The sequence below is a fragment of the Felis catus genome, chromosome C2 (genome assembly GCF_018350175.1).
Source record: "Felis catus isolate Fca126 chromosome C2, F.catus_Fca126_mat1.0, whole genome shotgun sequence".
In the NCBI taxonomy this organism is placed as follows: Eukaryota; Metazoa; Chordata; class Mammalia; order Carnivora; family Felidae; genus Felis; species Felis catus.
This window is the reverse complement of record NC_058376.1, coordinates 126005595-126032417: the sequence shown is the minus strand read 5'-3', so window position 1 is coordinate 126032417 and position 26823 is coordinate 126005595. Positions and strand designations below refer to the sequence as shown.

The window sequence follows — 26823 nt, the reverse complement described above, 5'->3', positions numbered from 1 at the left end:
CTTGCTGAAGAGACTGTCTTTATTCCACTGGATATTCTTTCCTGTTTTGTCAAAGATTAGTTGGCCATACATTTGTGGGTCCATTTCTGGGTTCTCTATTCTGTTCCATTGATCTGAGTGTCTGTTTTGGTGCCAGTACCATACTGTCTTGATGATTACAGCTTTGTAGTATAGCTTGAAGTCTGGGATTGTGATACCTCCTGCTTTGGTTTTCTTTTTCAAGATTACTTTGGCTATTCAGCATCTCTTCTGGTTCCATACAAATTTTAGGATTATTTGTTCTAGCTTTGAGAAGAATGCTGGTGCAAGTTTGATTGGGATTGCATTGAATATGTGGATTGCTTTGGGTAGTATTGACATTTGTTCTTCCTATCCAGTAGTATGGAATCTTTTTCCATTTTTTTGTGTCTTCTTCAATTTCTTTCATAAGCTTCCTATAGTTTTCAGTGTATAGATTTTTCACCTCTTTGGTTAGATTTATTCTTAGGTATTTTATGGTTTTTTGTGCAACTGTAAATGGAATTGATTCCTTAACTTCTCTTTCTGTTGCTTCATTGTTGGTGTTAAAATATTTTTTTAAATTAGTGTCTGGGTGGCTCAGTTGGTTAAGCGTCTGACTCCTGGTTTTGGCTCAGGTTATGATCTTACGATTTTGTGAGTTCGAGCCCCACATACAGCTTCATGCTGACAGTGCAGAGCCTGCTTGGGATTCTGTCTCTTCTCTGTGCTCCTCCCCCACTCATGCTGTCTCTCTCTCTCTCAAAAATAAATAAATAAACTAAAAATAAAAAAGAAGAACATTGGTGATTCATGGGAAGAGGTCAAAATAACATTAACAGGAGTTTGGAAGAAGTTGATTCTAACCCTTGTGGATGACTTTGAGGGTTTCAAGACTTTAGTGGAGGAAGTTGATCACAGATGTGGTAGAAATAGCAAGACAACTAGAAGTGGAGCCTGAAGATGGGATTGCGTTGCTGCAATCTCATGATAAAACTTGAATGGCTAAGGAGTTGCTTCTTATAGATGAGCAGAGGAGTGGTTTCTTAAGATGGTATCTACTCCTGGTGAAGATGTCATGAAAATTGTTGAAATGACAACAGAGGATTTGGAATATCACATAAACTTAGTCTCTGGATCATTTGAGGGGATGACTCCAATTTTGAAAGAAGTTCTGCTGTGGGTAAAATGCTATCAAACAGCATCACGTGCTACAGAGATCTTGTTAAATGAGAGTTAACAGATGCAGCAAACTTCATTGTCTTATTTTAAGAAATGGCACCAGACACCCCAAACTTCAGCAATCACCATCTGATCTGTCAGCAGCCATCAACACTGAGACAAGTCCCTCCCCTGCTCACTCTCTCTCTCTTTCAAATAAACATTTTTTAAAAATGTGAGATCATGACCATGCAGTAATGACCTGAGCCAAAATCAAGAGTTGGGCACTTAACAGACTGAACCACCAGGGTGCCTGTAAACATTAGTTTTATACACATGGGAAAACCAAAAAATTTGTTTGATTTGCTTTATAGCAGTATCTGCTTTATTGGGATGGTCTGGAACTGAACCTTCAATTTCTCCAACATATGGCTGTATATGCACATCCTATTGATTCTGTTTCTGTGGAGAACCCTCACTAATACAGAGGGTAAAGGCAGAAAATAGGGAAAATTTCTGTAGTGTTATCAAGGGAAGCAAGGCTTTCAGTCACCCAAGACTATTAATGATTGAGTGGATATCTGGGCCTACGAGATCCTATAGAGATGTCAGTAGTCTTTTTCCTTTATCTTTTTTATTGAAGTATATTTGACATATAATATTCTACTAGTTTCAAGTATACACCATAGCAGTTTGATATTTTTAAACATTACAAGTTGATCCTCACAATAAGTCTAGCCACCATCTGTCACCATACAGAGTTATTATAATATTATTGACTATATTCCCTATGCTGTATTTTTCATCCTCATGACTTATTTATTTTATAAATAAAATAGTTTGTTTCTCTTAATACTCTTTACCTATTTTACCACCCCGAACTCCTCCCCTCTCTGGTAGCCAACAGTTTGTTTCTTGTATCTATGAATCTGTTTGTTTTGTTCTTTAGATTTGTGAAATCATATCATATTTGTCTTTCTCTATCTGACTTATTTCAGTTAACATAATACCCTCTAGGTCCAGTCTTACAAATGGTAAGATCCATTCTTTTTGAATGGCTGAGTCATATTCTGTGGTATATATATGATATATATATATATATGTATATATATATATATCATATATATATACACATATACATATACTATATATATATATATATATATATATATATATATATATATATATACCACATCTTTATCCATTCATCTATCAATGGGCACTTAGGTTACTTCCATATTTTGGCTATTGTACATAATGCTGCAGTGAACATAGATTGGTGTTTTTGTTTTCTACAGATAAATACCCAGAAGTGGGATTGCTGGGTTGTATGGTAGTTATATTTTTAATTTTTTGAGGAATCTTCATACCGTTTTTCCATAGTGGTGGCACCAATTTACATTCCCAACAGTGTTCGAGGGTTCCCTTTTCTCCACATTCTCACCAACATTTACTATTTTTTGCATTCCTGATAATAGCCAATCTGATTATATGTGGGTTGTATGAGTGATATCTCATTATGGTTTTGATTTGCATTTCACTGATGATTAGTGATGTTGAGCATTTTTTCATGTGCCTGTTTTCTATCTGTATGTCTTCTTTGGAAAAATGTCTACTCAAGTCCTGTGCCCATTTTTCAACCTATTTTTTTAAATATTAAGTTGCATAAGTTCTTTATATATTTTGGATTTTAACCCCTTATAGGTTGTATGATTTGTAAATGTCTTCTCTGAATCAGGAGTTTGCCATTTTGTTTTGTTAATGCTTTCCTTTGCTGTACAAAGGCTTTTTAACTTGATGTAATCCCCTTTATTTTAGCTTTTGTTGCCCTTGCCTAAGAAGACTAGCCCAAAAAGATATTTCTAAGACCAGTGTCAAAGAGTTTACTGCCTATGGTTTCTTCTGGGAATTTTATGGTTTCAGGTCTTACATTCAAGTCTTTAATCCATTTTGAATTTGGTTTTGTATATGGTGTAAGACAGTGGTCCAGTTTCATTCTTTTGCATGTAGCTGTCCAATTTTCCCATTACCATTTATTGAAGACACTGCCTTTCCTCCTTGTATACCCTTGTGTCCTTTGTTATACATTAATTGGCCATATATGTGTGGATTTATTTTTGGGATCTCTTTTCTATTCCATTGATATATGGGTCTTGATTACTGTAGCTTTGTCCTGTAGTTTGAAATCTGACAGCATGACATCTCCGGCTTTGTTCTTCTTTCTCAAGTTCGCTTTTGCTATTTGAGATGTCAGTAGTCTTAACATCATTCCCTATTCTTTTCCATGTCTCCCTCTTGGTTTTCAAATCCATTTCATTCCAGCCAACAAATATTTACTGAGTGCCAGGATGTGCCAGCTACTGTGTTAGGAGCTGAGGATAAAATGGCATGAAAGTCTGCTATCCAGAAGTGTACCATCTGGTGGGAAAGATAGGATAGAAACAATTGAATGTAGGGATAGTGAGGGCACAAAGGTGGGAGAGATCAAGGAAGACTGCAAAGGAGGAAGTAACACTTGGGCAAACCACTAAAGCACAGATGTGAACTCAATAGATAGACAAGGACAAAAAGGAGGACCAGATCATTCCAGGCAGATAGAATAATGTGAAAGAAAAACTAAAATTAATTGAGCACTTGCTCGATGTCAGATACCAAGTTTTTGTATTAACCGATTTAATATTCAGTCTACCCTATGAGGTAATATTATTATCGCAATTTTACAGAAGAAATAGGCAAAGAGGTTAAAACAAGTTGCTGAAAGTCATAATTTTAATAAGTTCTGTAGCTAAGATTCAAATCCAGGCAGTCTGGCTTCACTATCTGTTTTGTTTTGATTTGTTGTAACTTTCTAGCCCTGTGCTACTGTCTTCTTCAGTTATGCAGTAACACATTCGTTAAATCTTAAAACCAGAAGGGCCCTTGGATAATTTATTCAGGTGGTTCTTGCACAAGGAAATTATACATTCGGATAACTAGGGAGGTTTTAAAAAATACCAGTGCCTAGCACTGCCTCCCCCCTCACCTCCAAGCCACACAGAAGGAACCACAACTCCCTCACACACCACCCCACCCCTGCCTTTTTAAATTATAAATTAAAAAATTTTTTAATGCTTTTATTTATTTTTGAGAAAGAGAGAGACAGAGACAGAGAGAGACAGAGTACAAACGGGGGAGGGGCAAAGAGAGGGAGACACAGAATCTGAAGCAGGCTCCAGGTTCTGAGCTGTCAGCACAGAGCCCAATGCTGGGCTCGATCTCATGAACTGCTAGATCATGACCTGAGCCGAAGTCTGCTCAACCAGCTGAGCTACCCAGGTGCCCATGCCTTTTCTAATTTTAAAACTTGTGGTCAAATATGCATAACACAAAAATTACCATATTTGCCATGTTTAAGTGTATATAATTCAATGCCATTAGTTACATTCTCAATATTGTGCAACTGTCACTATTTCCAAACCATTTTCCTTATCCCAAACAGAAACTCTGTAACTATTAAGCATAATTCCCCATTTCCCATCCTCCCAGGCCCTGGTAACTTCTAATCTATTTCCTGTTTTTAACAATTTGTCTATTCTATATACCTCATTTAAGTGAAATTATACAACAGCTATCCTTTTGTGTCTGGCTTGTTTCAATTAGCATAATGTCTTCAAGGTTTGTCCATGTTGTAGTATTTGTTAGAACTTCATTCCTTTTTATGGCTGAATAATATTCAATTGTATGAATATATCACATTTTCTTCAGCCATTCATCTGTTCGGGCACATAGGTTGTCCTCTCCTGCTCCCAACCCTGCCCACCAAATACACATGGGGGAACCACTACTTTTTATTTTTATTTTATTTTAGTTTTTTAACTTTTTAAATGTTTATTTATTTTGAGAGAGAGAGAAAGAAATAGAGGGGGGCGGGCAGAGGGAGAGGGAGACACAGAATCCAAAGCAGGTTCCAGGCTCAAAACTGTCAGCACAGAGCCTGACACGGGGCTTGAACTCATGAACCATGAGGTCATGACCTGAACTGAAGTCGGATGGTTAACCGACTGAGCCACCCAGATGCCCCAGGAACCACTACTTTTTAAAACTTAACATTGTCTGTGGCGCCTGGGTGGCGCAGTCGGTTAAGCGTCCGACTTCAGCCAGGTCACGATCTCGCGGTCCAGGAGTTCCAGCCCCGCGTCGGGCTCTGGGCTGATGGCTCAGAGCCTGGAGCCTGTTTCCGATTCTGTGTCTCCCTCTCTCTCTGCCCCTCCCCCGTTCATGCTCTGTCTCTCTCTGTCCCAAAAATAAATACACGTTGAAAAATAAATAAATAAAACTTAACATTGTCATACACAAAGAGAACAAAATGACAAAAGGAGGCAGAGGCTGAGTACCAAGTGGCACAAGGAAAAGGCCCAAAGGAGTGAAAATGTGTACAACTAGTTTGGATGGCAAGAAGCCAGGTTTTCAGGTGGGATTCTCTGTGGCAGAAGTGGTCTTGTGATTGAGATTTTTCTCCTACTTTCCATACAGATATTTTGTCATCATCACTCCTATTACCTATCAGAAAACTTATGATTTTTGGAAAATAAAAATAGTTTTGTCTACTATGAAAGCAGAATGTGATCCTGATGGTGATAATACTTTGTCGTTAAGGCAATGAGATAAATATTTTTCTTGAGATTATTTGCATGAAAACAGCTACTTCCAGGCTAGAATGTCAGACAGGGCTCCTGTGGGAGACAGGAGTCAAACTGAGAATGTAAAGTAGGGGAAGAGGGAGGGAATTGGGAAGAGGAAAGGAGAGCAGAATAGGGAGGAGAGACTAATTTTGGGTACTGTGTGAAAAAGTTCTAAACAACCGTCTGGCACAAATTCTTTTCGACAGTAGAACCTACTGACCTGCTCTGTGCCACATAGCCTACCTGGTGTCCTTCACGTGGAGTGTGTTCAGTAATGTCTACCAAATTAGCTTCTTTTACCTCCTTTTAAGTTCTTTCAGTTCAAAGTGAGGTAGGCCATTAGCTTTCTCCAAATTTTTAATTGTTTCTTCAATGCTTCCCTACTCCTAAACCTCCTAAGGTTTCACTTCCTCTCAAAGCTGAGTTAACCCATGTTTAGTGCTTAGCACAGTATCTATACAAATGTAAATATCAGTATACCTGGCTACTGATGTTATTACTGTTACTGACTTCTTCCACCTTTCCTTCTTCCTTCTGTTTTCACTAGATTTTAGAGCCATTAGTTTTGCCTTTCTTTATTCTATTTGATTTTCCATTCTTGCTTTTATCCTATTTTGATTGTTTCTGTTAGAGTGCTGAAAATATTGTTGTGGTGTCTGGCTCGATCAAGGTTTTCTTTGTCTTCTTAGTCTCTTTCTGATAGCTCATTGCAAGGATGCTTTAATCTAAGTATTACAAAAGGGGAAATGATTATTTGCCTTACATTTTGTTTTCCTAAGTGAGAGGTCGATGGACTTTTTTTTGTCAAGCAATAAACTGTTGCAATATGAGTGATATTTTTATTACAAGTTCTGCCACGACATATAGTATATATGTCCTAAGTAATACATCTGATTTTCAGAATTTGCTCCAGAAATTTCCTTTTATATTTTTATAGAGGTAATATTCAGTTGGTTCACCATAGGAGACTACTATATGACTGTAGTATATGTCTATACTATAGGAGGCTATATGTCTCCTCTTTTATTATTTATTTTTCTGTCAAATTTGCCTATGGTGGGCTCCTATATAACCTGAGTATTTGATTGAAGTCTTATACAATTAACTTTTCCTGTAGGCCCTCTTTTACATCTTCATAAACTGTTCAGTTTCATGATTTGATTTTATTATTTGCTACTTACACGCAACATGAATATTATCACACCTTATAAGAAAGGCAATTACTTCTGATAAATTCTTCACTTCCTAAGTGTGCCTGATGCAAGAAAAGGCATGTCCTTTATCTTCTACTCTGTTATTTCGCACTTATTATCAATATTCTTGTCTCTCAAACTCTATTAGTTTAAGAAGTGATTTTCTAGTTTGAGAGATGGGAGTTTAGAAGCAAGTTCTTTTTTCTCTAAAGCAGTGTGCCTTTGCACACAAAGGTGCAGGCTCAAGGAGTATTAATAAATTACAAGCAAACTTAAATGCTGCCTCTAGCCACCCTGACTTTAGGAATTGCAGTGGGGAAGGGAGAAGAATCCTTATTCAAAGAGGGGTGTTAAGAGTTATGCCAGCCAGGGTTCAGCCTAAGGATGGGTAGAATCATGCTGACAGCCTTTGGGGCCTCAGAACATGGGCCCCCATCATCATTTTGGAGGGAGGAATGGCTTCTCTCAGGAGGTACATTTAACAGCACAGAACCTGTGCATGTCCTAATGTCTCACGATATCCTGGGAAGGTAGTTGTTGTGTCCTCCCTTTTAGGTGATCGGTTAGGTGATCATTTTCACTCAGGGGCAAGACTGTCAAAGCAAATTGGGTTAATAAGCTATTGTAGGGTGAGGCTGCTCAGGTTTAAGGTACTAACCTATTAGTTCTTTTTGTTTATTTAAAAGCCAATTTTATTCATATGTGTCAAATGTTACATTAGTACCTACATTTAAACCACTAATATTATAATCAAATTGTAGTTGCCAGTTTTATAGCTAATACTTTTTACCACTGTAGGGATCAGTCTGGTCACTAAAGAAAGAAATTCTCACTACCAAGTAGCATTTGCTTAAAGTATAATAAGGGTATTGACCCAAGGATTCCTACCAAGACAGTAGGGATGTCAGTGTTAATTTTCTCAACCTTGGGAGAGAATTAATCATGGGCCTTATGTTGCAGAATGTAGCTTAGGAAACAGAGCCTCTTTTGGAAAAAAATATTGGTTTCAGGCTGACCACACTGATTTGTCCCCATTGTTCAAGCAGACACCAAACTGTGCATCCTTTTAATCCATTTGTGTCAAGCATTTTAGCCTTGTGTCAGGCTCTGCACTAACAGCACAGAGCCTGCTTGGGATTGTCTGTCTTTCTCTCTGTCAATCAATCAATCAATCAATCAATAAACATTTAAAAAAAACACAAACTGATTTTAAAGACAGTTGAATCAAAAGATCCCAATGAATACCATCTAAAACTCTTTCTCTTGAAATAGAATAATTATTACTTTAGTTGGTGGCAGAGCCAGAACTAAAAACCAACTTTTCTGACTTTTAAATTTCTTATCTCTAGAAAAAAATTTTTTTCTCCTCCTTTTTACTTGATGAATTGTCACATATGCATAAAGTCCCAATTCAGGTATCCTTTTCACCTGGAAACTTGCTAAGATTCCCCTTTATCTGGGTTAGATGCCCTTTGTATGTGCTCCAGCATCTCCCTGAACTTCATATAGTTGCTTGCATTATTAACTTATTAAAATAATAAATTTGATTTTACTTGTCTCTTCCACTAGTCTATAAGCTCTCTGAGTGCAGGAACCATACCTATTTTATCTTTATATTTATAGAGCCTAGCATGATGCTGAGTTTATGGTACCTCAATTAATATTGATTGAAGTGAATACATGTTGACTTACATGTGCAAAAATGTAAGAACTAGTCAGGATTTCAGGTTCTTTTCAAGAACTGTTTTTTATGAAAACTATAATTAAATCAAAACTAGAGAGACTGAAGAAGATTATTATGTATCTCTTTAGTATAAGATTGCTTTTGTATTTTTTAAAAACTGTTTATTTATTTTGAGACAGAAAGGAAGAGAGAGAGAGAGAGAGAGAGAGAGAGAGCGCTCCCATGCACCCGGGGGATAGGCAGAGAGAGAAGGAGAAAGAGAATCCCAGGCAGGCTCCACGCTGTCAGTGTGGGGCTCAATCCCATGAGCTGTGAGATCATGACCTGAGCCAAAATCAAGTCGGACACTTAACTGACTGAGCCACCCAGGCACCCCTATAAGATGGTTTTTGAATCAGTGGGACACAATATAAATTTAATAGTGTTGACAGATACCAGTAATATATCTGTCATAAACTAATTCATGAATAGAAATGAACAAAAATTTCACCATGCGAATAATAGTTTAAAGTATGCAGGTGGACTAAGGTTAAATACACTAATGTATGCCTAATAGGATGTAGAATAAAACTTTTATCTTGGAATTAGTGTCCATGATCTTACAATGGAGGGCAAAATGCTCCACTTTTGAAAGTCCATCAGTTAGGGCCAGATATAAGAGGCCTTTCCTTTAATTATCACTGAGATCCCTACTGCTTCCCATTCCTTAAAATACTGGGGAAGGCACTGGATAACTGGTGTTCCAGGTATCTACCACAGGTAACAAACCACTCCAAAGCTGAGTAACTTAAACAACAATCATTTTATTATCTGTCATAGTTTCTGTAGATCAGGAATTTGGAAAGGACTTGGCAGGGAGATTCTGACTCAGGGTCTCTTGTATACTTGAAATCAGATGGGTGGCTACAGTTGGAACAGCAAGGGGTTAGAGCAGCTGGGGGCTGGGGCGTGGCCAGGCATTTCTCTCTCTTTATATAGTTTCAGAACCATTCTATATGGTTTCTCTACATGGGCTAGTTTGAGCATCCTCACACCTTGGTAGCCTCAGAGCTACCAGAGGAAGGCATAGCGGTTTCACTTCTTATGACCTCACCTCAGAAGTCACAGTATGCCACTTGTGCCATACTCTATTGGTTGAAACAGTCACGGAAGCCTACCTACTTTTAATGGGAGGGGATATAAACCCTACCTCTCTATTTAATAATGTCAAATTCACATTAAACAAAACAAAACACAACCAAACATGTAGTATAGGAGATATTAGATTTGTGGTTCTCTTTGAAAAATACTATCTGTCACAGGGATCATATTATCTTTATGGTCTTTGGTTTAAGAAAAACGTTATGCTTTTTCCTAATGGGAGAAAGGAGAGGCAAGTCCCCTCTTATAGCTGACTGAGGGTAAAGGTTACCAGATCGTTATGTATGATGATTGAGTGTGCCTTCTCATTCTCCATTTCTAAGTCTGCTTAGATAGCACATTTTAATTTTCCCTTTGCTTGTTTGAATGAAGAGAAATAAAGTTGGAGAGAAGGGGACAGCGGCACACTCCACTGAGTGGTAAGGTATGTGTTTCTGGTAAATACTGTTGGTGCCTGCCAAAGAGAGATGTCCTCCAGGGAAGAGGACCTAGCAGCAAAAATCTGTGGGCCATAAGCCCTAGGGGAGGAGGTGCTGTCACATCAGGGATTTATGCACTGGGGAGGCCTTACAAAATTTCCCCAAGATAGCCTGAATTTGGATACCTACAACCTAGAAAGTATCAGTGACCTATCAGAGCTAACAGAGAAACAAAGACAACAATCAAAGAATGAATTCCAACATGTTGTCAGAATCAGGGTTCAACCTGAGACTCAGAATCAGTAAGAGATTTATTACAAGGAATTGGCTAATATAATTGTGGGGACTGGATAAACAAGTCTGAAGTCTGTAGGGCAGGCAGTCAGGAAGAGAAGATCAAGAACAGGTTGGAATCCCATGAGCACAGGCTGAAGCTTTGCCCACTGGCAATGAGGAAAGAAGATCGAGAGTAGGCTGTAACCCTAAGGGAGTTAAATATTTGGAATATCCAAACCCAAGAAAAGCCTAAGCCCTCTTTTAAAGGGCTCACCCAATCAGGTCAGGCCCATACAGAGTACACTTTCTTTTGATTAGCTTAAAGTCACTGATTAGGGATTTTTCTCACATCTGCAAAATACCTTCACAGCAACACCCAGATTAGTTTCGATTAAATAACTAGGGAATGTAGTTCGGCACAGCCAAGTTTATACATCAAAAAGCCACATAACTGGAGCAAATATAAAACATGTGTTCTTTTCCTTTTCCTTTCTCCCTGTGCCAATATACCAGGGGAGCTAGAGCCTAGAATAGGGAGATGGAAGAGGTGTCCCAGAGGCAGAGTCACCACCGTCCCACAGACTCCAAAGGGAGGGAATGGGAGAAGGAGCAAAATGGCAGAACACATTCTCTCCCTGTCCGTGCCCCTGGAGCTATAAATCTGGCCTGCAATGGGAAGGAGAAAGCTTTTAATGGATATAAGACAAAACTTTAACAATGGGTAGCACATGAGAAGTTATGCGTTCTAACAGAGGTGTCATCAAGATACTTGCTGACTAGCAAGGAAAGGAGATTAAAAAAAATTTTTTTTTATCTTTATTTTTGACAGAGCGCGCGTGGGAAGGAACAGAGAGGGAGACACAGAATCCGAACCAGGCTCCTCTCTCTGAGCTGTCAGCACAGAGCCTGACACAGAGCTCGAACTCACAAACTGTGAGATCATGACCTGAGCCGAAGTTGGACGCTTAACCTACTGAGTCACCCAGGTGCCCCGCAAGGAAAGGAGATTTTAAGATAGAAATTTGAGTACAGTAGCTGGAGATGAAATGCCACCGACTTGAGACAACTAAATAATAAAATGATTAGATTACAAAAATTAGAAGAACTACTGCAGATGTTAAACAAGAAAGGAAAAAAATAAGAGGCTAGAGTGACCAGGGAAGGCTTGTTTCTAAAAGGCAAAATTTGGACTGGCCCTTCTTAAAAAATGAGCAGTGTTTATGGGGCGCCTGGGTGGCTCAGTTGGTTAAGCAGCTGACTTTGGCTCAGGTCATGATCTCGTGGTCTGTAAGTTCGAGCCCCGCGTCGGGCTTTGTGCTGACAGCTCAGAGCCTGGAGCCTGTTTCGGATTCTGTGTCTCCCTCTCTCTCTGACCCTCCCCCGTTCAGCTCTGTCTCTCTCTGTCTCAAAAATAAATAAACGTTAAAAAAAAAATTTAAAGAAAAATGAGCAGTGTTTAGAAAGCTGGAGCAGAGGAAACTCATGAGTATAAAGACTTAGACATGTATATGTAGGGAGTGAGGTCAGGGAGGGCACTGGACTGATCACAGCAGTATGTGTGTTAAGGAGTCAAGTACTGATAGGGGCTAGATGAGGTAGGGTCTGGAGAGCCAAGCAAAAGAGTTGAGATTCAGTGAGGTAGCCAGGAAAAAAAAATCACCGTAGGTTCTTAAGTGGGGAAAGCTTAAGGGAAATTTTTTTTTTTTGTTTTGAATCTTTTAAAGACAGCCTAAGTGGCAGTGGTATAATATAGACAGATTTTAAGGGAGAAGGGTTGGGATTTAAGGGGTCTAGTTAGGATGCTGTTGAAATATTCTAGATAGGAATTCACAATAACCTGATCCAGAATCACAAAGGTAAAATGGAATTGGAGAAGAAAGGAAAAATCAGAAATATTTCAAAGACAAGAACAGTAAGATTGATGACCAAATGGAAGTATAACAGCAAAAAGGATAATTGAGAGTATTCCCTGGTTTCTAGTTTGGGGAACTGGAGAAATGGTGGTATCGCAAACAAAAATGAGGAGGTTAGGGAAGGAAAATCTATGTGGGAGATGAAGACTATTCAATTTGGGATTATTGAAGCTGAAGTCACAACATGGTAAAAGTTGGAAGAAAAAAGGAGTACCTGGGTGGCTCAGTTGGTTAAGCGTCTGGCTCTTCACTTTGGTTTGGGTCATGATCTCACAATTCATGAGTTCGAGCCCCACGTTGGTCTCTGCGCTGGCAGTGTGGAGCCTGCTTGGGATTCTGTCTCCCTCCCTCTCTCTCCCTGCCCCTCCCCTACTTGTGTGCGCTCTCTCTCTTTCTCTCTCTCTCTCTCTCAAAATAAATTTTAAAAAAAGTTGGAAGAAAAGAACATCATATTGGCTTGATAGCAATATGCAGGAATGACTGTAAGTAGGAGGTCCAGGCTAGGAAAGTGAAAAACTTGGATGTACAGGTGGTGTTTTTTAAAATGACTTCTTCCAACTGAAGATGGTGTTGTTTAGAAGAGAAAAGAGTAAAGAGGAATGAAACAGTTGGCTACCCAGATGGTGTCAAAGAACAAAATAGGATTTGATTTCTAGACCATGGTTTAAGATCCTGGAACTGGTGAGTTTTTGGCAAGGACAGGGAGTATGTTATAAGGACAAAAAAATAAAAAGGTTTCCTTTTTTTTTTTTTTTTTTTTTTTAGAAGGGAGAAATCATTGGGAAGGAAATAGGAAATTGTTCTTAGAAAAAGAGAGAGAGAATGAACAGAAAAGAGAACTGAGTGAACAGATACAAGTCTTGAAGAAAGAAACAATGTAGAAGATACTTAGTGTTTTAAGAGAGTTAATTATAGGTAAAAGGAAACAGAATTCTTGTCAGCATTTATTGAGGATTCATGATGTGCCTGCACTGTGCCAAATTTTTTATATGCATTATCTCATTTAATCCTTACAACAAGCTTTTTTCCTACTCAACAAAATGTCATGGACATCTTTCAGTGTCAATAAAGATCTGTCTTGTTTTTAATGGATGTATAGCATAGTATTTTAATTTATGAAGGGACATTGGGGTAAGCTACAATGAACCCTCCTATTCATACATTTTTTCCCATAATTTTTTGTATGCTCTTTTTCTAAAATAGCAGAACATTTTGTTTTAGTTTATAATCTAATTTTTTGAACAATATTGTGATTCAAAAATAAAAATACAAAAAAGTATACAGTAAAAATGTTTTCCTCCATTCTTGTTCCTTGTTCTACCCTAATAATTGTTAGTTTACTTTGTATCTTTCCATAATTTCTGTATGTTACATAAGCACGTATAAAAATGTATTATTTTTCCTTTTTTTAAACACATAAGATAAAAAGCATCTTAGTGGTCAATTCTTCAGGATAAAATCTTAGAAGTGATATTGCTGAGGGGTGCCTGGGTGGCTCAGTTGGTTAAGTGTCTAACTTTGACTCAGGTCGTGATCTCACAGTTCATGGGTTCGAGCCCCGTATCGGGCTCTACGCTGACAGCTCAGAGCCTGGAGCCTGCTTCAGATTCTCTGTCTTCCTTTCTCTCTCTGCCCCTCTCCCCACTTGTGCTTTCTCAAAAATAAATAAATAAACAGTGAACAACAACAACAACAACAAAAACCTTGAAGCTCCTTTAAAAAAAAAAAAAGAAGTGATATTGCTGAGTTAAAGAGTAGTTTCAGTCAAAATCTTAAAACATATTAACCAATTGCTCATCAGAGATGTAATACACACCAACAATGCATGACTGTCACTAAATCCACTTATTTATTTGTTTGTTTGTTTATTTATTTATCTATTATTATCTATTATTTTTTAAGTAGCCTCCACACCTAGCACGGAGCCCACGGGCTTGAACTCATAACCCCTAGATCAAGATCTGAGCTGAGGTCAACTTAAACATCTGACTAAGCCATCCAGGCACCCCCATTTTATTTATTTTCTAATTTTTGACTATCTAAATATGTATGGGGAGCCCAGAATAAATGTTTAAAAGACAATAATTAGTAATATAGAGCTAAATGTGATATTATACAGAAGGGATTATTCAAAAAACATTGGACTTATCCATTTAAAATTTATAATAGACAAGGAACACAGTAGAAAGGAAAGATTTTATCTAAGTTGTTATTTACTTTTCTGTGTTTTCTTATTGGATGAGTGGAGAAACACGTAGGAATGAAAAGATGGGAAAATATCAGTTGTTTGAGGTGTAAACATAAGCAACGGGGCTGTACGAGACAAAGAATAAGCAGAATGAGAAATAGGGGCAGACATAGAATAAAAGTAAAAAAAGTGCAGACAATTTCCTTGGGCCTCCTACATCTGATAAGGCACAGTCAGATCTTCTCTTCTTATTACTTTTTTTAAAAACTTCTGTTACAACCTCTACTTTCTATTATTATATTGGTGTGTATGATTATAATAGAAATTAAAACTAAATTTCCACTGAATGAATATGTACATTTGTCTTTTTTTTTCTTAAATAGAATTGCTTATCTGAAGAAATGGATACCTCTCCCTCCAAAAAACATCCAGTTAAAAAACGGGTGAAAATACATCCCAACACTGTGATGGTGAAATATACTTCTCATTATCCCCAGCCTGGGGATGATGGGTATGAAGAAATCAATGAAGACTATGGAAATTTTATGGAAGAAAATCCAAAGAAAGGCCTATTGAGTGAAATGAAAAGAAAAGGAAGAACTTTCTTTGGAACCATGGATACTCGACCTCCACCAACGGAAGACCCAATGACGGATGATATTGGACAATTCCAGAGCTTTGCAGAAAAAAACATTTTTCAATCCAGAAAAATGTGGATAGTGCTGTTTGGATCTGCTTTGGCTCATGGATGTGTAGCTCTTATCACTAGGCTTGTTTCTGACCGTTCTAAAGTTCCATCTCTAGAACTGATTTTTATCCGTTCTGTCTTGCAGGTCTTGTCTGTGTTAGTTGTGTGTTACTACCAGGAGGCGCCCTTTGGACCCAGTGGATACAGATTACGACTCTTCTTTTATGGTGTATGCAATGTCATTTCTATCACCTGTGCTTATACATCATTTTCAATAGTTCCTCCCAGCAATGGGACCACTATGTGGAGAGCCACAACCACAGTCTTCAGTGCCATTCTGGCTTTTTTACTTGTGGATGAGAAAATGGCTTATGTTGACATGGCTACTGTTGTTTGCAGCATCTTAGGTGTTTGTCTTGTCATGATCCCCAACATTGTTGATGAAGACAATTCTTTGTTAAATGCCTGGAAAGAAGCCTTTGGGTATACTATGACTGTGATGGCTGGACTGACCACTGCTCTTTCCATGATAGTATACAGATCCATTAAAGAGAAGATTAGCATGTGGACTGCACTATTTACCTTTGGTTGGACTGGGACAATCTGGGGAATATCTACTATGTTTGTTCTTCAAGAACCCATCATCCCATTAGATGGAGAAACCTGGAGTTATCTCATTGCCATATGTGTCTGTTCTACTGCAGCATTCTTAGGAGTTTATTATGCCTTGGACAAATTCCATCCAGCTTTGGTCAGCACAGTGCAACACCTGGAGATTGTAGTAGCTATGGTCTTGCAGCTTCTAGTGTTACACATATTTCCTAGTGTCTATGATGTTTTTGGAGGGGTAATCATTATGATTAGTGTTTTTGTCCTTGCTGGTTATAAACTTTATTGGAGGAATTTAAGAAGGCAGGATTATCAGGAAATCCTAGACTCTCCCATCAAGTGAAGACTTGATTATTATTTTGTTAACATTCACTTATTCATAGGTACACTGCCATTTTAATGTTTACCTATAAATGTTTTGTGTTGTATAAGTGACAGAATGCTATATAATATATAATTAATATATGCAGATGTAGAAAATTCTAGTCTAATATATTCAAAAACAAATATTAATAAATATGTGAAACATCATGAACCCAGTGTCTTTACTGTTATTAACAAAAGGTAATTGTGGTAGGAGAATGTTAACTTTCATCACTAAAGAACATAAGACTTGAGGAAATGACCCCTTTTGAGTGGAACGTCTGTTGTCCTAAAAAAATGTTCATGCCCAATGTTCTACAAGTGTTCAACAAAAATCCTTCAATATTCAAAAATATTCATTTTTGAAAAGTACACAATAAGGTAAAATGCTTAATACCAAGCCCTGTTTTGTCACCTATTTATATTAGAAAACTAGAGGTGAGGGGTGCCTGGGTGGCTCTGTTGGTTGAGTGTCTGACTTTGGCTCAGGTCATGATCTCATGGTTTGTGGGTTTGAGGCCCACATCAGACTCACCACTGTCAGCACAGAGTCTGCTTCAGATCTTCTGTCTCCCTCTCTCTGCCCTTCCCCTACTTGAGATCTCTCAAAAATAAATATACATTTGGGAAAAAAAAACATTTAAAGAAAAAAGAAAACTAGGGGTGATTGAGTTGGGTAAGGAAGCTTGAGTTGAGGCAAGAAAGAGGGAACAAAGGAATAGTGTTGCTTTTTCAATGACCATAGTGGTTGTCCTACTTTCAAATAGGAAATTTGTCTTCTCTTTGCTAAGGCTACATTAAGTAATGCATACAAAAAGGAAGTAGGGAGAAGACTGGATTCTTGACAGCTCTACTTGGTCTATGCCTTTTTGTGCCTAATTGTGGGAGACGTAATGTGGGGGCAGGGTCTATTTATCCTCAGTTTTACAAATCTTTTCCAAAACTGTCCTCGTTTATGATTTTGTAGCAAGTACATATGTGAGCTGCCGTAAAGGTACTCTTTACTAAAGACAGTAACAGGAATCACAGTATAGCAGAAAATTGTTATAACATGGTAACTTGAAATTCTTTTCAGAGGGGCATACAAGTCTGTAAAAGCATATAAGCATACCAGTATAAAAGCATACAAGTCTGTAAAAGTATTAATTTGGGTCTAATTTGGGCAATTTTTACTAATTTAGCACAACAAATGTTAATATGGTTATTAAGATATTGTTATTGAGGTATCTTAGCTCCAAATTCACCCTTCTGTACTTTCCTCTGTGATGCAATGGCTCAGACCCTGCAAAGAACATTTTTCCTGTGCCAGCTGGTGTCTCACTAGGTCCCACCAATAAAAGCCATTAGAGGGAGACTGGAGGACAGAAGGGGAGAAAGGATTTCCACCTTTCTATTTGTTTGCAGTTTCTGTCATTGTTACCCAGTGGTAAGCAATAGTCCTTTGCTTCAGCAGCAGCAATTGATCTCAGCCTTGAGCTTCTTTTGGCACTCCTCCATCCCCAACCAGCTTCATCTTATCCCTCTCAGTGGTTGGAGGACCAGTTAAACAGCATCCTTTCAGGGAACTGAGCTACTGCTCAGCTGTGTGTCTGAGTGTCTGAGACCTTATAGTCCAGCCTTGACCCTTCTTTTTCAGTTGCCCTAATGGTCATAGCTGCTCTGTACAGTTATCCTTCTGGTCTACTGCAGCGCTCCCTTTTTGCTTTTTCAGTCCTTCAGTACCCAATATCAGATTCTCTCTGTTGTAATATCTTGTGATTTCTGTCTTCTTGACTAATAGGTCTCTAAACTTTCCTCAAAGGAACCCGCAGTCATTAATAGGGTCACTGTGCTTTTGGGAAAATGTTAATGTCCAGATTTTCAGGAATTACCAGACACTGGATCTCAATTATCTAAATTGAAGAAATTATCCAAATTGAAGCACAGAAGAAAAAAGATTTGAAAAAAAAAAAAAATGAACAAAGCCTAGAATGACTGGTACTAAGGACAAAGAAGTCTAGCATAAATGTAAATGTCTCAGAAAAGAGAGGGAAAGGGGCAGAAAGAAATATTGGCCAAAAGTTTTCTAAATTTGATAAAAGGAAACAGCAACAACAAACAGCAATCCACAGATCTAGAGAAATAGGTGAACTCTAAGCTGCATAAATACAAAGAAAACCAGCCACACCTAGAAACATAGTGCAAGTGCTGAAAAACCTAGAAACAAAACTTTAAAAGCAGCCAGGGTGGGGGTGGGTGGGGGGAAGACATACAGGAAAACAATGAAACTTACGGCTAGCTTTTCCTCAGAAACAATGGAGGCCAGAAAACAACAGAATGAAATTTTAAAGTGCTGAAAACAATCACAAACAAAAAAAACCCTTTGATGGCTTCCTATCATCTATAGAATCAAGTCCTTAATTTCTATAACCTGCTAGTGCTTACATTTCTAGTCATCTTCAGCTCCAGCAATATTGTGTAATACCTTTTTGATTGTGTAATACCTTTTTCAGTGCAGGCCCCTCTATGTGGAAAACCCTTCTCTTCTTTGCCTTCTTATTTGCCTGACTAGCCTGACCACACAACTCTCCCTGTGGCTTAATGCTCCCCTGTATGTATCTATAGCTGTATTAACTATATTAATAATAAATATATTTAAAGCTCATTCTCTGACACTGGATTGAGCTCCTTTCAGTTTAAGACTGATCTTCAGATCTCTAGCACCTATTGTAGTGCCTACCACAGAGAGGACTCAATAAATTTTTGTTGAAGTTAATTCCCGTAAAGGCATAACAATACTCAGTCGAGATATTAAATTTAGTTACCAGGGTCCCCTAATTTCTATACTTCACAGTCAAGCTTGTGATTAGTTACTTCTTGTTGATTAGCAGGTAGGACTTTTTTTTCATTGTTGTTGTCCTAAACTGTCCTACCCAGCAGTGATGCTCAAGCAGATCATTGTCTCATCATTTCTAACTATAAGCTATCAAGTCTCCTGGGAAAAGTCTTGAGATATGGAGGCTTGATTTTCCCTTCCTTGTCTTCCCAAATCCTTTCCTTTGGGATTAATGAAGTGAGCTGCCTGCATGTTTTTATCCTAGACCTGCTATTGCTTACATTTCCAAAGCCCCATTTCCAGTCTAGAGGTCATATGTTTTGGCCCAAATTTTATTGTCATCTGATTCTGGCTAGTGCCTGGTCCACTCAGCACTAATTAGCAGGGGTGATTCCCATTTTTGGTTTGAGTTCCGCTAAAAGAGAGGAAGAAGAAGCCATGTGCATGTTTATGTTTGGAAGTTGGGGAAAGAGAGTGTGTGAAAGGAAGTCTCTGGGACAACTCCCACCCCATGACAACATGTACTCCATTCCTTCTAAGTCACCATAATGCAATTTCATACATGATTTTTGCCTATCTACCCTTTTTCAATGCTTTTTTGTTTCATCATTGTTTTTATTCAACTTTTTCTCCTTTTCATATTTTTTTGAACTTTTCTTTTTTTTTTTTTTTTAAGATGTCCTGGTAAGAATGGGTGATGAGGAAACTTGAAGAAGGACCACTAAAAGGAAAAAACAAACAAAACAAACATGTTTATAGGGAACTAAAAGCCTTTTTAAAAAACTCTTTCTCTTACTTCTTCTATTGTTTAAATAGGTGACACACAGAACTCAAGACATACATATTCCCTTACACAATAAAATCTAAACTTACGACTTCAGCATATTTTTCTGGGTTTATTTTCCCTACTTAAGGCAGTGGTTAAGACAGAGCTACCTGATGGCAAGAGCCACTTTACCTGTAGTATTTGTATTAACACCTCCAACCGCATCACATGTCAAATATGTAAGTAGAATTGAATTGAGCCACATTTTGCTAATAGTTTGTTGTATGATTTTGGAGAAACAGCTTTAACCTTTGAACAATCCTTTCTCCAGCTTCAAAAATGAGTATAATAGTATCTCAATCCATAACTTTATAAGATGTATCAACAAATAAAACTATTGTGTTAGCTTGGGTTCCAATAACAAAATACCAACAACTAGAAGCTGAAGTCCCACATCAGGATGCCAGCATGGTCAATTACAGGGGAGAGCTGTCTTCCAGGCTTGCACATGGCCCCCTTGCCACTGTCCTTTCATGGTGGAGATAGCAAGCTCTCTGTTATCTCTTTCTATAGGAACACTAATCCTATAGGATTGGGTCCCCACTCTTATCATCTCAAAAAGTCTTAAGTACTTCCTTAAAGGCCCTATATTCAAATACAATTACGTTGGAGGTTAGGGATTCAACATACAAATTTTGGGAGGGGATACAACTGCAACAGCCACTATAAAATATGCAAAGGTATTTAGACCCTTAGAATAAATTTGAAATTCACTTCCATTATTCATTTTGGATGCTAATAATGGGATATAGACATAGAATAGCTGTTGTCAAGAGTTTCATGGTTTACTTGCTGGAGCCAACTTGAAGCCAGGAAGGGGTCAATAGGTGATTTGTGCTTGACCTTGTGATCCTAAATAATAGCAACCAAACCATACATATCAGCACTCAAATGAATAATTTTGAAGTTAAATGCAGAAAAGTGTGAACTCTTGGGAGTTACGGTCAGGGCCAGGATTAAAGAAGGGATAGGAAAATGTATTAATTTTTACTTAAACTATATTTACTTAACGATCTATCAAGTACTAGGCAGTGGAGAAAAACAATACTGACATGGTTCCTGACTTAATAGTGTTTACCATCTAGGTATGGATACGGACAAGCTCTTTTAACAGCTTGGGTGGGGAAAATACCAGTGCTTCATGAAAGGTACCTAACACAGCAAGCTTCCTTGAGGAGGCAAGGAAGCGGAGCCACAGAGTTGGTTCGGGAGGAATAATGCCCGCTGAGGCGAGGGGCTGCAGTACCGGCGTGGGGAGAACCAACTTATTGATGACCTGGCAGGTGGCTGGGGCTGGGTCCCCAAGAATGGGCACACCTGGCATCGAAGGTCATTGTCCTCCTCACAGAATGGCTACCACAGAGACTGGAAAGCTATCCACGCACCAGGGCACTTACAAGGCCCTCAGACTCAGCTTATTTCGGTTTATGGCTCAAATTAACCATACGTCTTCTATTTTTCTCTCAAGTCGTCATTTCAGGCCGTTTGGTTTGTTTTTAATTTTTGCTCCCCGCCCTTAAAAATCTGCTGGCAAGACCCTCTTTCAGGTGCCGAAACCAGAAGGGAGTTCCCAGAACAGTTGGGGCTTAACTTGGGAAGCAATAATTTCTGCTATGGAGTCCCTAATGTGGCACTGAGGAAGAAAGGCCCGAAGTAACCAGCCAGAGCAACCGAAGAGGCAAAAGCGAAAAGAGTCAGGGTCAGGCCAAGCGCTTCCCAACCTCTCGCTCTCTCTCGGCGGAGCTGCTTCAGCTAGCTCCACGCCCTACACACCGCTTGATTGACATGCGGACACGAGCAATCCGAGCGCGGCGCAGACAGCCCTCGCTTCAGGGATAGGAGGGAAGGGAGCGACTGAGCCTATCGGATTGTGCCGGGAGGGGGTTTCCTGCCCGCGCGGATCCGCCCGCCGCCTCCCGGCCAGTCGGTGCTGGAGCCCCGCCCGCTCGCCGCGCGCCTCCCGCCCCTCTCCCGAGAGCTACGCGGCGGCAGAGCGGAGGCCTCGTGCCGTAACGGCCATCGCGGCGGCCGCGGCGGCGTCCCGGTGCCTTCCTCAGGTGAGCTGGGGCCGCACGGACCCGGCAGAGGGAAGGTGAGACAGTCCTGCCGACAGGCAGACGGCAGACAGCGGTTCCTTCCCCCGTACGTCCACACAGCCTGTTACTCGCTGCGTCGCTTCCTCTTCTCCGGCGAAGTTAGCTCCCCGGGCGCTGTCTGCCGGCCCGGAGCTGAGCCGGAGGGGGCGGGGAGGCCGCTCGGCCGGGCCTGGGCGTTTGCACCGCGGCTCCGCGCGACCCTCTGGTCAGTGCCCCGGGTGGCGCAGCCCCAGGCCTCGCTCTGGCTGGCCGCTCTTGCGAGGCTGGGAGGTCTAGTGTACGGCGTGCGCGCTCCCCCGGTTCTTTTTCCTCCCTAAAAAGTCCTGTTGGCTGTTGTGGCGTAATCCGAGGCCGGGAAGGTAGGGACCTGGTAGAGGAGGGAAGGGGCACGCTCATCTCCAGCGCTAGAGAAGGGGAAGGAGCCGCAGCCTGTGTTGAGGGTGGACATCCTTGGGATGCGCCCTGTGCCCCTCCCCTCCCCCCCCCCACCCCCCACCCCCCACCCCCCACCCCCGCCGTTTCCCTCGTTCTCGGGAAATCTGGGTTATTTTAACTGTGTGGTCCTGCTGTATATACGTACGTTTGCTTGTTGCTTGCGCTGTGAGCTTTTGACTTTAAGTGTAATATACCCGGTAAAAGAAAGAAAGAAATCTCAATAGTTGGTTTTGTACTGTTTTCTTAGGCGCTTCCATAAAAGTTAAATTTGCAGTTAGAAGCTTGGGAAGCTGGATTTTTTTTAGGGCTGAGAACTGTAACATTATAGGAGCTAAAGTTAATGTCGAACGGATGAGCTGGTCACCTAAAAATAATTTTACTCGTTAGATTTGGTAAGAAACCGTAGGAGTTAGGAAAGAATGAAGTTGAGAATTTCTAATCCCATCTTGGATGGTGAGCGAAGAAGATCACTGTCTGATCAAAACGGGTAAATGTTGCAAGAGGTATTCATTTTTAGAAGGCCTACTTTGGTAAATTTATGAAAAACCAACCATACAATTTGTTAAGCATTTGGAAAGCACTTTTTTTAGAATCTCAGTCTTCATCGAGGTCACAAAGTAAATGGAGAAATAAGCCAAGAAGGTTTTGTTTGTTTGATAATTGTCAGTAATGTTCAGTTCTTAAATAGGCTCCCATTCACAGTTTGATAGTAACTCAAGAACTAAGCATTGGTTGTTTAATAGTAGTTTTATTCCATCTTGATCACAGACTCGAATTTTCTTTTTTGGGAAAATTGTGATCTGGAGGAAATAGTTATAATACCTGTAAACGCTATTTGCAGAGTACTTAAGACTTAGCTGTCCTTGTTCACGTATTACATTTTAAATTTCCGCTTTATTTTTCTGCACATTATCTTTTAATCCAGGCTTCACCAGTGCTTTCAGGTCCATGTAAATAAAATTTCACACATACACAGAATGTTTCGTTAGATACTGAATGATACTTTACGCCTATGGGTTTATTTTTCTTTTGGACCTTTGAGAGCTTTCTTGCCAAAAAGCTCAAGGTAGATTTGATGTGATTATTGTTATAAATCACTTGTTGGAAAGGCCTGGGTGGCTCAGGTCACGATATCACGGTTCATGAGTTCGAGCCCCACATCTGGCTCACTGCTGTCAGTGCAAAGCCTGCTTCTGATCCTCAGTCCCCCTCTCTTTCTCCTCTCTCTCTCTTTCTGTCAAAAAGAATAAATATTAAAAAATAAATACAGGGTACAGTCCATTTTTTCCTATCATAGTATCACAGTTTAACAAGTTTCACAATTTACTTACCTTTATAATATGGAAAGATACCAAATGTTCTCTACCTACATCAGGAGATTAAATGATTATATAGTTGCTAAGTAAAATTGGAGGAAACTCCGTGAAATCACTAAGCATTTAACAAATTCCTTGTAAGTACTTGGCTGTGCTGTTTTAGGAAGACAACTGATGTTTAAAGATTGTTTAAGGCAATGATTCTATCTGGATGATCCTCATTTTACTGATTCCACATATGCTTTGTTTTGGTATACCATACTTTCAGCTATCCAGACACAAACCTTGTGTCTTTGACATCTTTCATTAATATAACATTGGCAAATTTTCATCCACCATTTTTTTGGAAATTTCTTTCGTATATCTTTTCCTTTAGCTTTTAACTAGGTTTTCTGCCTACCTTTTCTCTCTATTCAGTATGTTCTGCCTTCTGCCTTAATCTTAAAATAATGCTTCCAGCACGTCCGTCACTGTGAAACCAGCAATAGCTCCCTGTTACCTACAGAGTATACTTCAGAATTCCTCATCTTCTGATAGTCTGCTCAAAGCCTACTTTTTTTCATATGACAGTGGTATTTCTCTATGGGAGCTGTCCATCCTAACTAAACCAATCTCTCATTCTCATTTAGACTTTGTGTTTGTCTACCTTCGTATCTGTTGAAAATTTGATTGCCTATCCATAGCCTTCTTATTCTTTAAAAGAAATCCCCTCAACCCCCCCCAGATTATTACCAAAGTAGCAAATGAAATCCTATTTTGTTGAAATTTAATTTTTAGTCCTGAAGTCAGTGCAGCCTTCCAGAACTTTCTGTTCCCTGTGTTGTTGCTTTCCTTTGAACCCATAGCCTTACTGTTTTATCATTCCTTTTTTTTTTTTTTTTAATCTTATGTGGGCTTGTGTCATGATAGGAAGCAATATGGCAGGAACATTGGAATTCCAACCATTTGATTTATAGCTAAGGAAAATGAAATCCATACAGAATAACTACACTAAAATTCACACATCTAGTGATGATGGCAGAGCTGAAACCCAAACATTGATTTCCTAAGTCAACTTCTGTGTATTTGTTTTTTTTTATTCAATTTTAATTTTTTTAATGTTTATTTTTGAGAGAGAGAGAGTGTGCATGCATGCACGTGCCAGCAGGGGAGAGGCAGAGAGATAGAGTGACAAAGGATCTGAAGTGGGCTCCATTCTGACAGCACAAGCCCAGAGCCCAATTCAGGGCAGAACTCAGAAACCAGGAGATCATGACCTGAGCCAAAGTCGGATGCTTAACTGACTGAGCCACCCAAGTGCTCTTTTTTTTTTTTTTTTTTTAAAGTTTATTTAGAAAGAGCCCGAGAAGGGGAGGGGTGGAGAGAAAGAATCACACAGTCTTAGTGCAGAGCCTGATGTGGGGCTTGAGCCCAGGAACTGTGAGGTGATGTCCTGGGGCAAAATCAGAGCCGTTAAGCTTAACTACTGAGCCACCCAGGTGCCCCAAGTTCTTTGTATTCTTTAAAAATTTTTTTTCCTTTGAATTTTTTTTAATGTTTATTTATTTTTGAGAGGGGGGAGGGAGAGAAGGAACAAGTGGGGGAGGGACCAAGGGAGAGGGAGACAGGATCCAAAGCGGGCTCTGTGATGCCGGCACAGAGCTGGATGCGGGGCTGGAACTCATGAACTCACAAACCTCAAAATCATGACCTAAGCCAAAGTTGGACACTTAATCACCGAGGTGCTCTTCTGTGAATTTCTTATGAAGTTATACTACTTCTCATACTTTGCAATGTAGTTTTGTATTATTTGCTTCACATTACTTTGCACTTTGTGTTTTTATGCCTTCTCATTTAGATTCAAAACCTGTACGTTAAGGGCAGTGGAGTCTTTATGACTTGGATTGTTTAATCATTAAAACTGATTTAAAGTCTTTTTTCTATGCTTGTTAGCTGTATTAACAGCATTAACAAAAATAATATTGTCATCTCTATAGTTGAGTCCATGATTCATTAAAAAGTGAGTGGATCTCTTAGAACTATTACTACTGAAGGTTAGTTTGCTTGACTCTCTTGACTCAGAGACTGAATGTTTGGGTGTCTTCAGAGTAAATGTGAACATTGCAATGTTTTGGAGGAAATCTGCAGGGTTTATCACATAACTATATTTAATGATCTAGCTAAATGTTCTTTTTCTCTTTTAGATTCTTAGAACAGCAACACTTACATTTTTCTACTTTGTCATCTTTTTCATCTGTCAGGAAGCAGATTATTGAGCAATCTGCTTATTGAGCAAAGTATTCTGCAAACATTTCCATTTCGGGAGTCAAAGCTTTTTTATATTTGTTCTTGACATTTTTTTCTCCTTTTGGCTCTAAAGTTTCTTTTAATAGCATCAGCATAGGGTTGCCTTGGTATTTTTTTTTTTTTTACATTTATGTAGTAAGAGTTAAATGGTGTAATGTAGAACAGAAAACTGTCAGGTGAAATATCTCTGGAGGGAATGTTTTCCTCTTTTGGTTTGAAACAGGTTAGAAGCTGTTTTTCTTTTATTTCCTGGTTTATAATTGTTTTCTAAATTATTTTTTATTAAAAAAAATTTTTTTTAGTGTTTATTCGCTTTTGAGAGAGAGAGAGAGAGAGAAAGAGACAGAGCGTGAACAGGGGAGGAGCAGAGAGAGAGGGAGACACAGAAACCAAAGTAGGCTCCATGCACTGAGCTGTCAGCCCAGAACCCATTGTGGGGCTCGAACTCATGAACCATGAGATCATGCATGACCTGAGCTGAAGTCAGACACTTAACCAACTGAGCCACCCAGGTGCCCCTATAATTGCATGTTTTTTATTTGTTTAAATAAATTATCTGCTGTGGGGTGCCTGGGTGGCTCAGTTGGTTAAGCATCCACCTCTTGATTTCAGCTCAAGTCATGGTGTCACGGTCCTGGGATCGAGCCCCATGTCAGATTCTGTGCAGATAGCAGGGAGTCTCTCTCTCTTTCTCTGCCCCTCCCCCCTCAAAATAAATAAATAAACATTTAAAAATAAATAATCTGCTAAAATAAAC

At 39.3% G+C, this 26823-nt stretch overlaps 2 protein-coding genes across 6 annotated transcripts in view; both read left to right on the top strand.

Moving 5' to 3' along the window:
* Positions 1 to 16460, top strand: part of SLC35G2 (solute carrier family 35 member G2) — a 45263-nt gene extending 28803 nt beyond the window's left edge. For both annotated transcript variants that reach the window (XM_003992071.6, XM_019810667.3), the window contains exon 2: positions 15016 to 16460. In XM_003992071.6, the coding sequence (XP_003992120.1) occupies positions 15034 to 16272 (1239 nt within the window). In that variant the 5' untranslated portion in view covers positions 15016 to 15033 and the 3' untranslated portion in view covers positions 16273 to 16460. The remainder of the gene's footprint in view (positions 1 to 15015) is intronic.
* Positions 16461 to 21849: 5389 nt separating this feature from the next.
* NCK1 (NCK adaptor protein 1) overlaps positions 21850 to 26823 on the top strand; it is an 88412-nt gene continuing 83438 nt past the window's right edge. Inside the window, exon 1 of one of the 4 annotated variants that reach the window (XM_023260537.2) lies at positions 21850 to 21990. The gene's annotated coding sequence lies outside the window, so the exon portion shown is untranslated. Of the gene's footprint in view, positions 22076 to 26823 lie in introns of all 4 variants that reach the window. The other 3 variants (XM_023260536.2, XM_045037561.1, XM_023260538.2) reach the window with 3 other exon arrangements.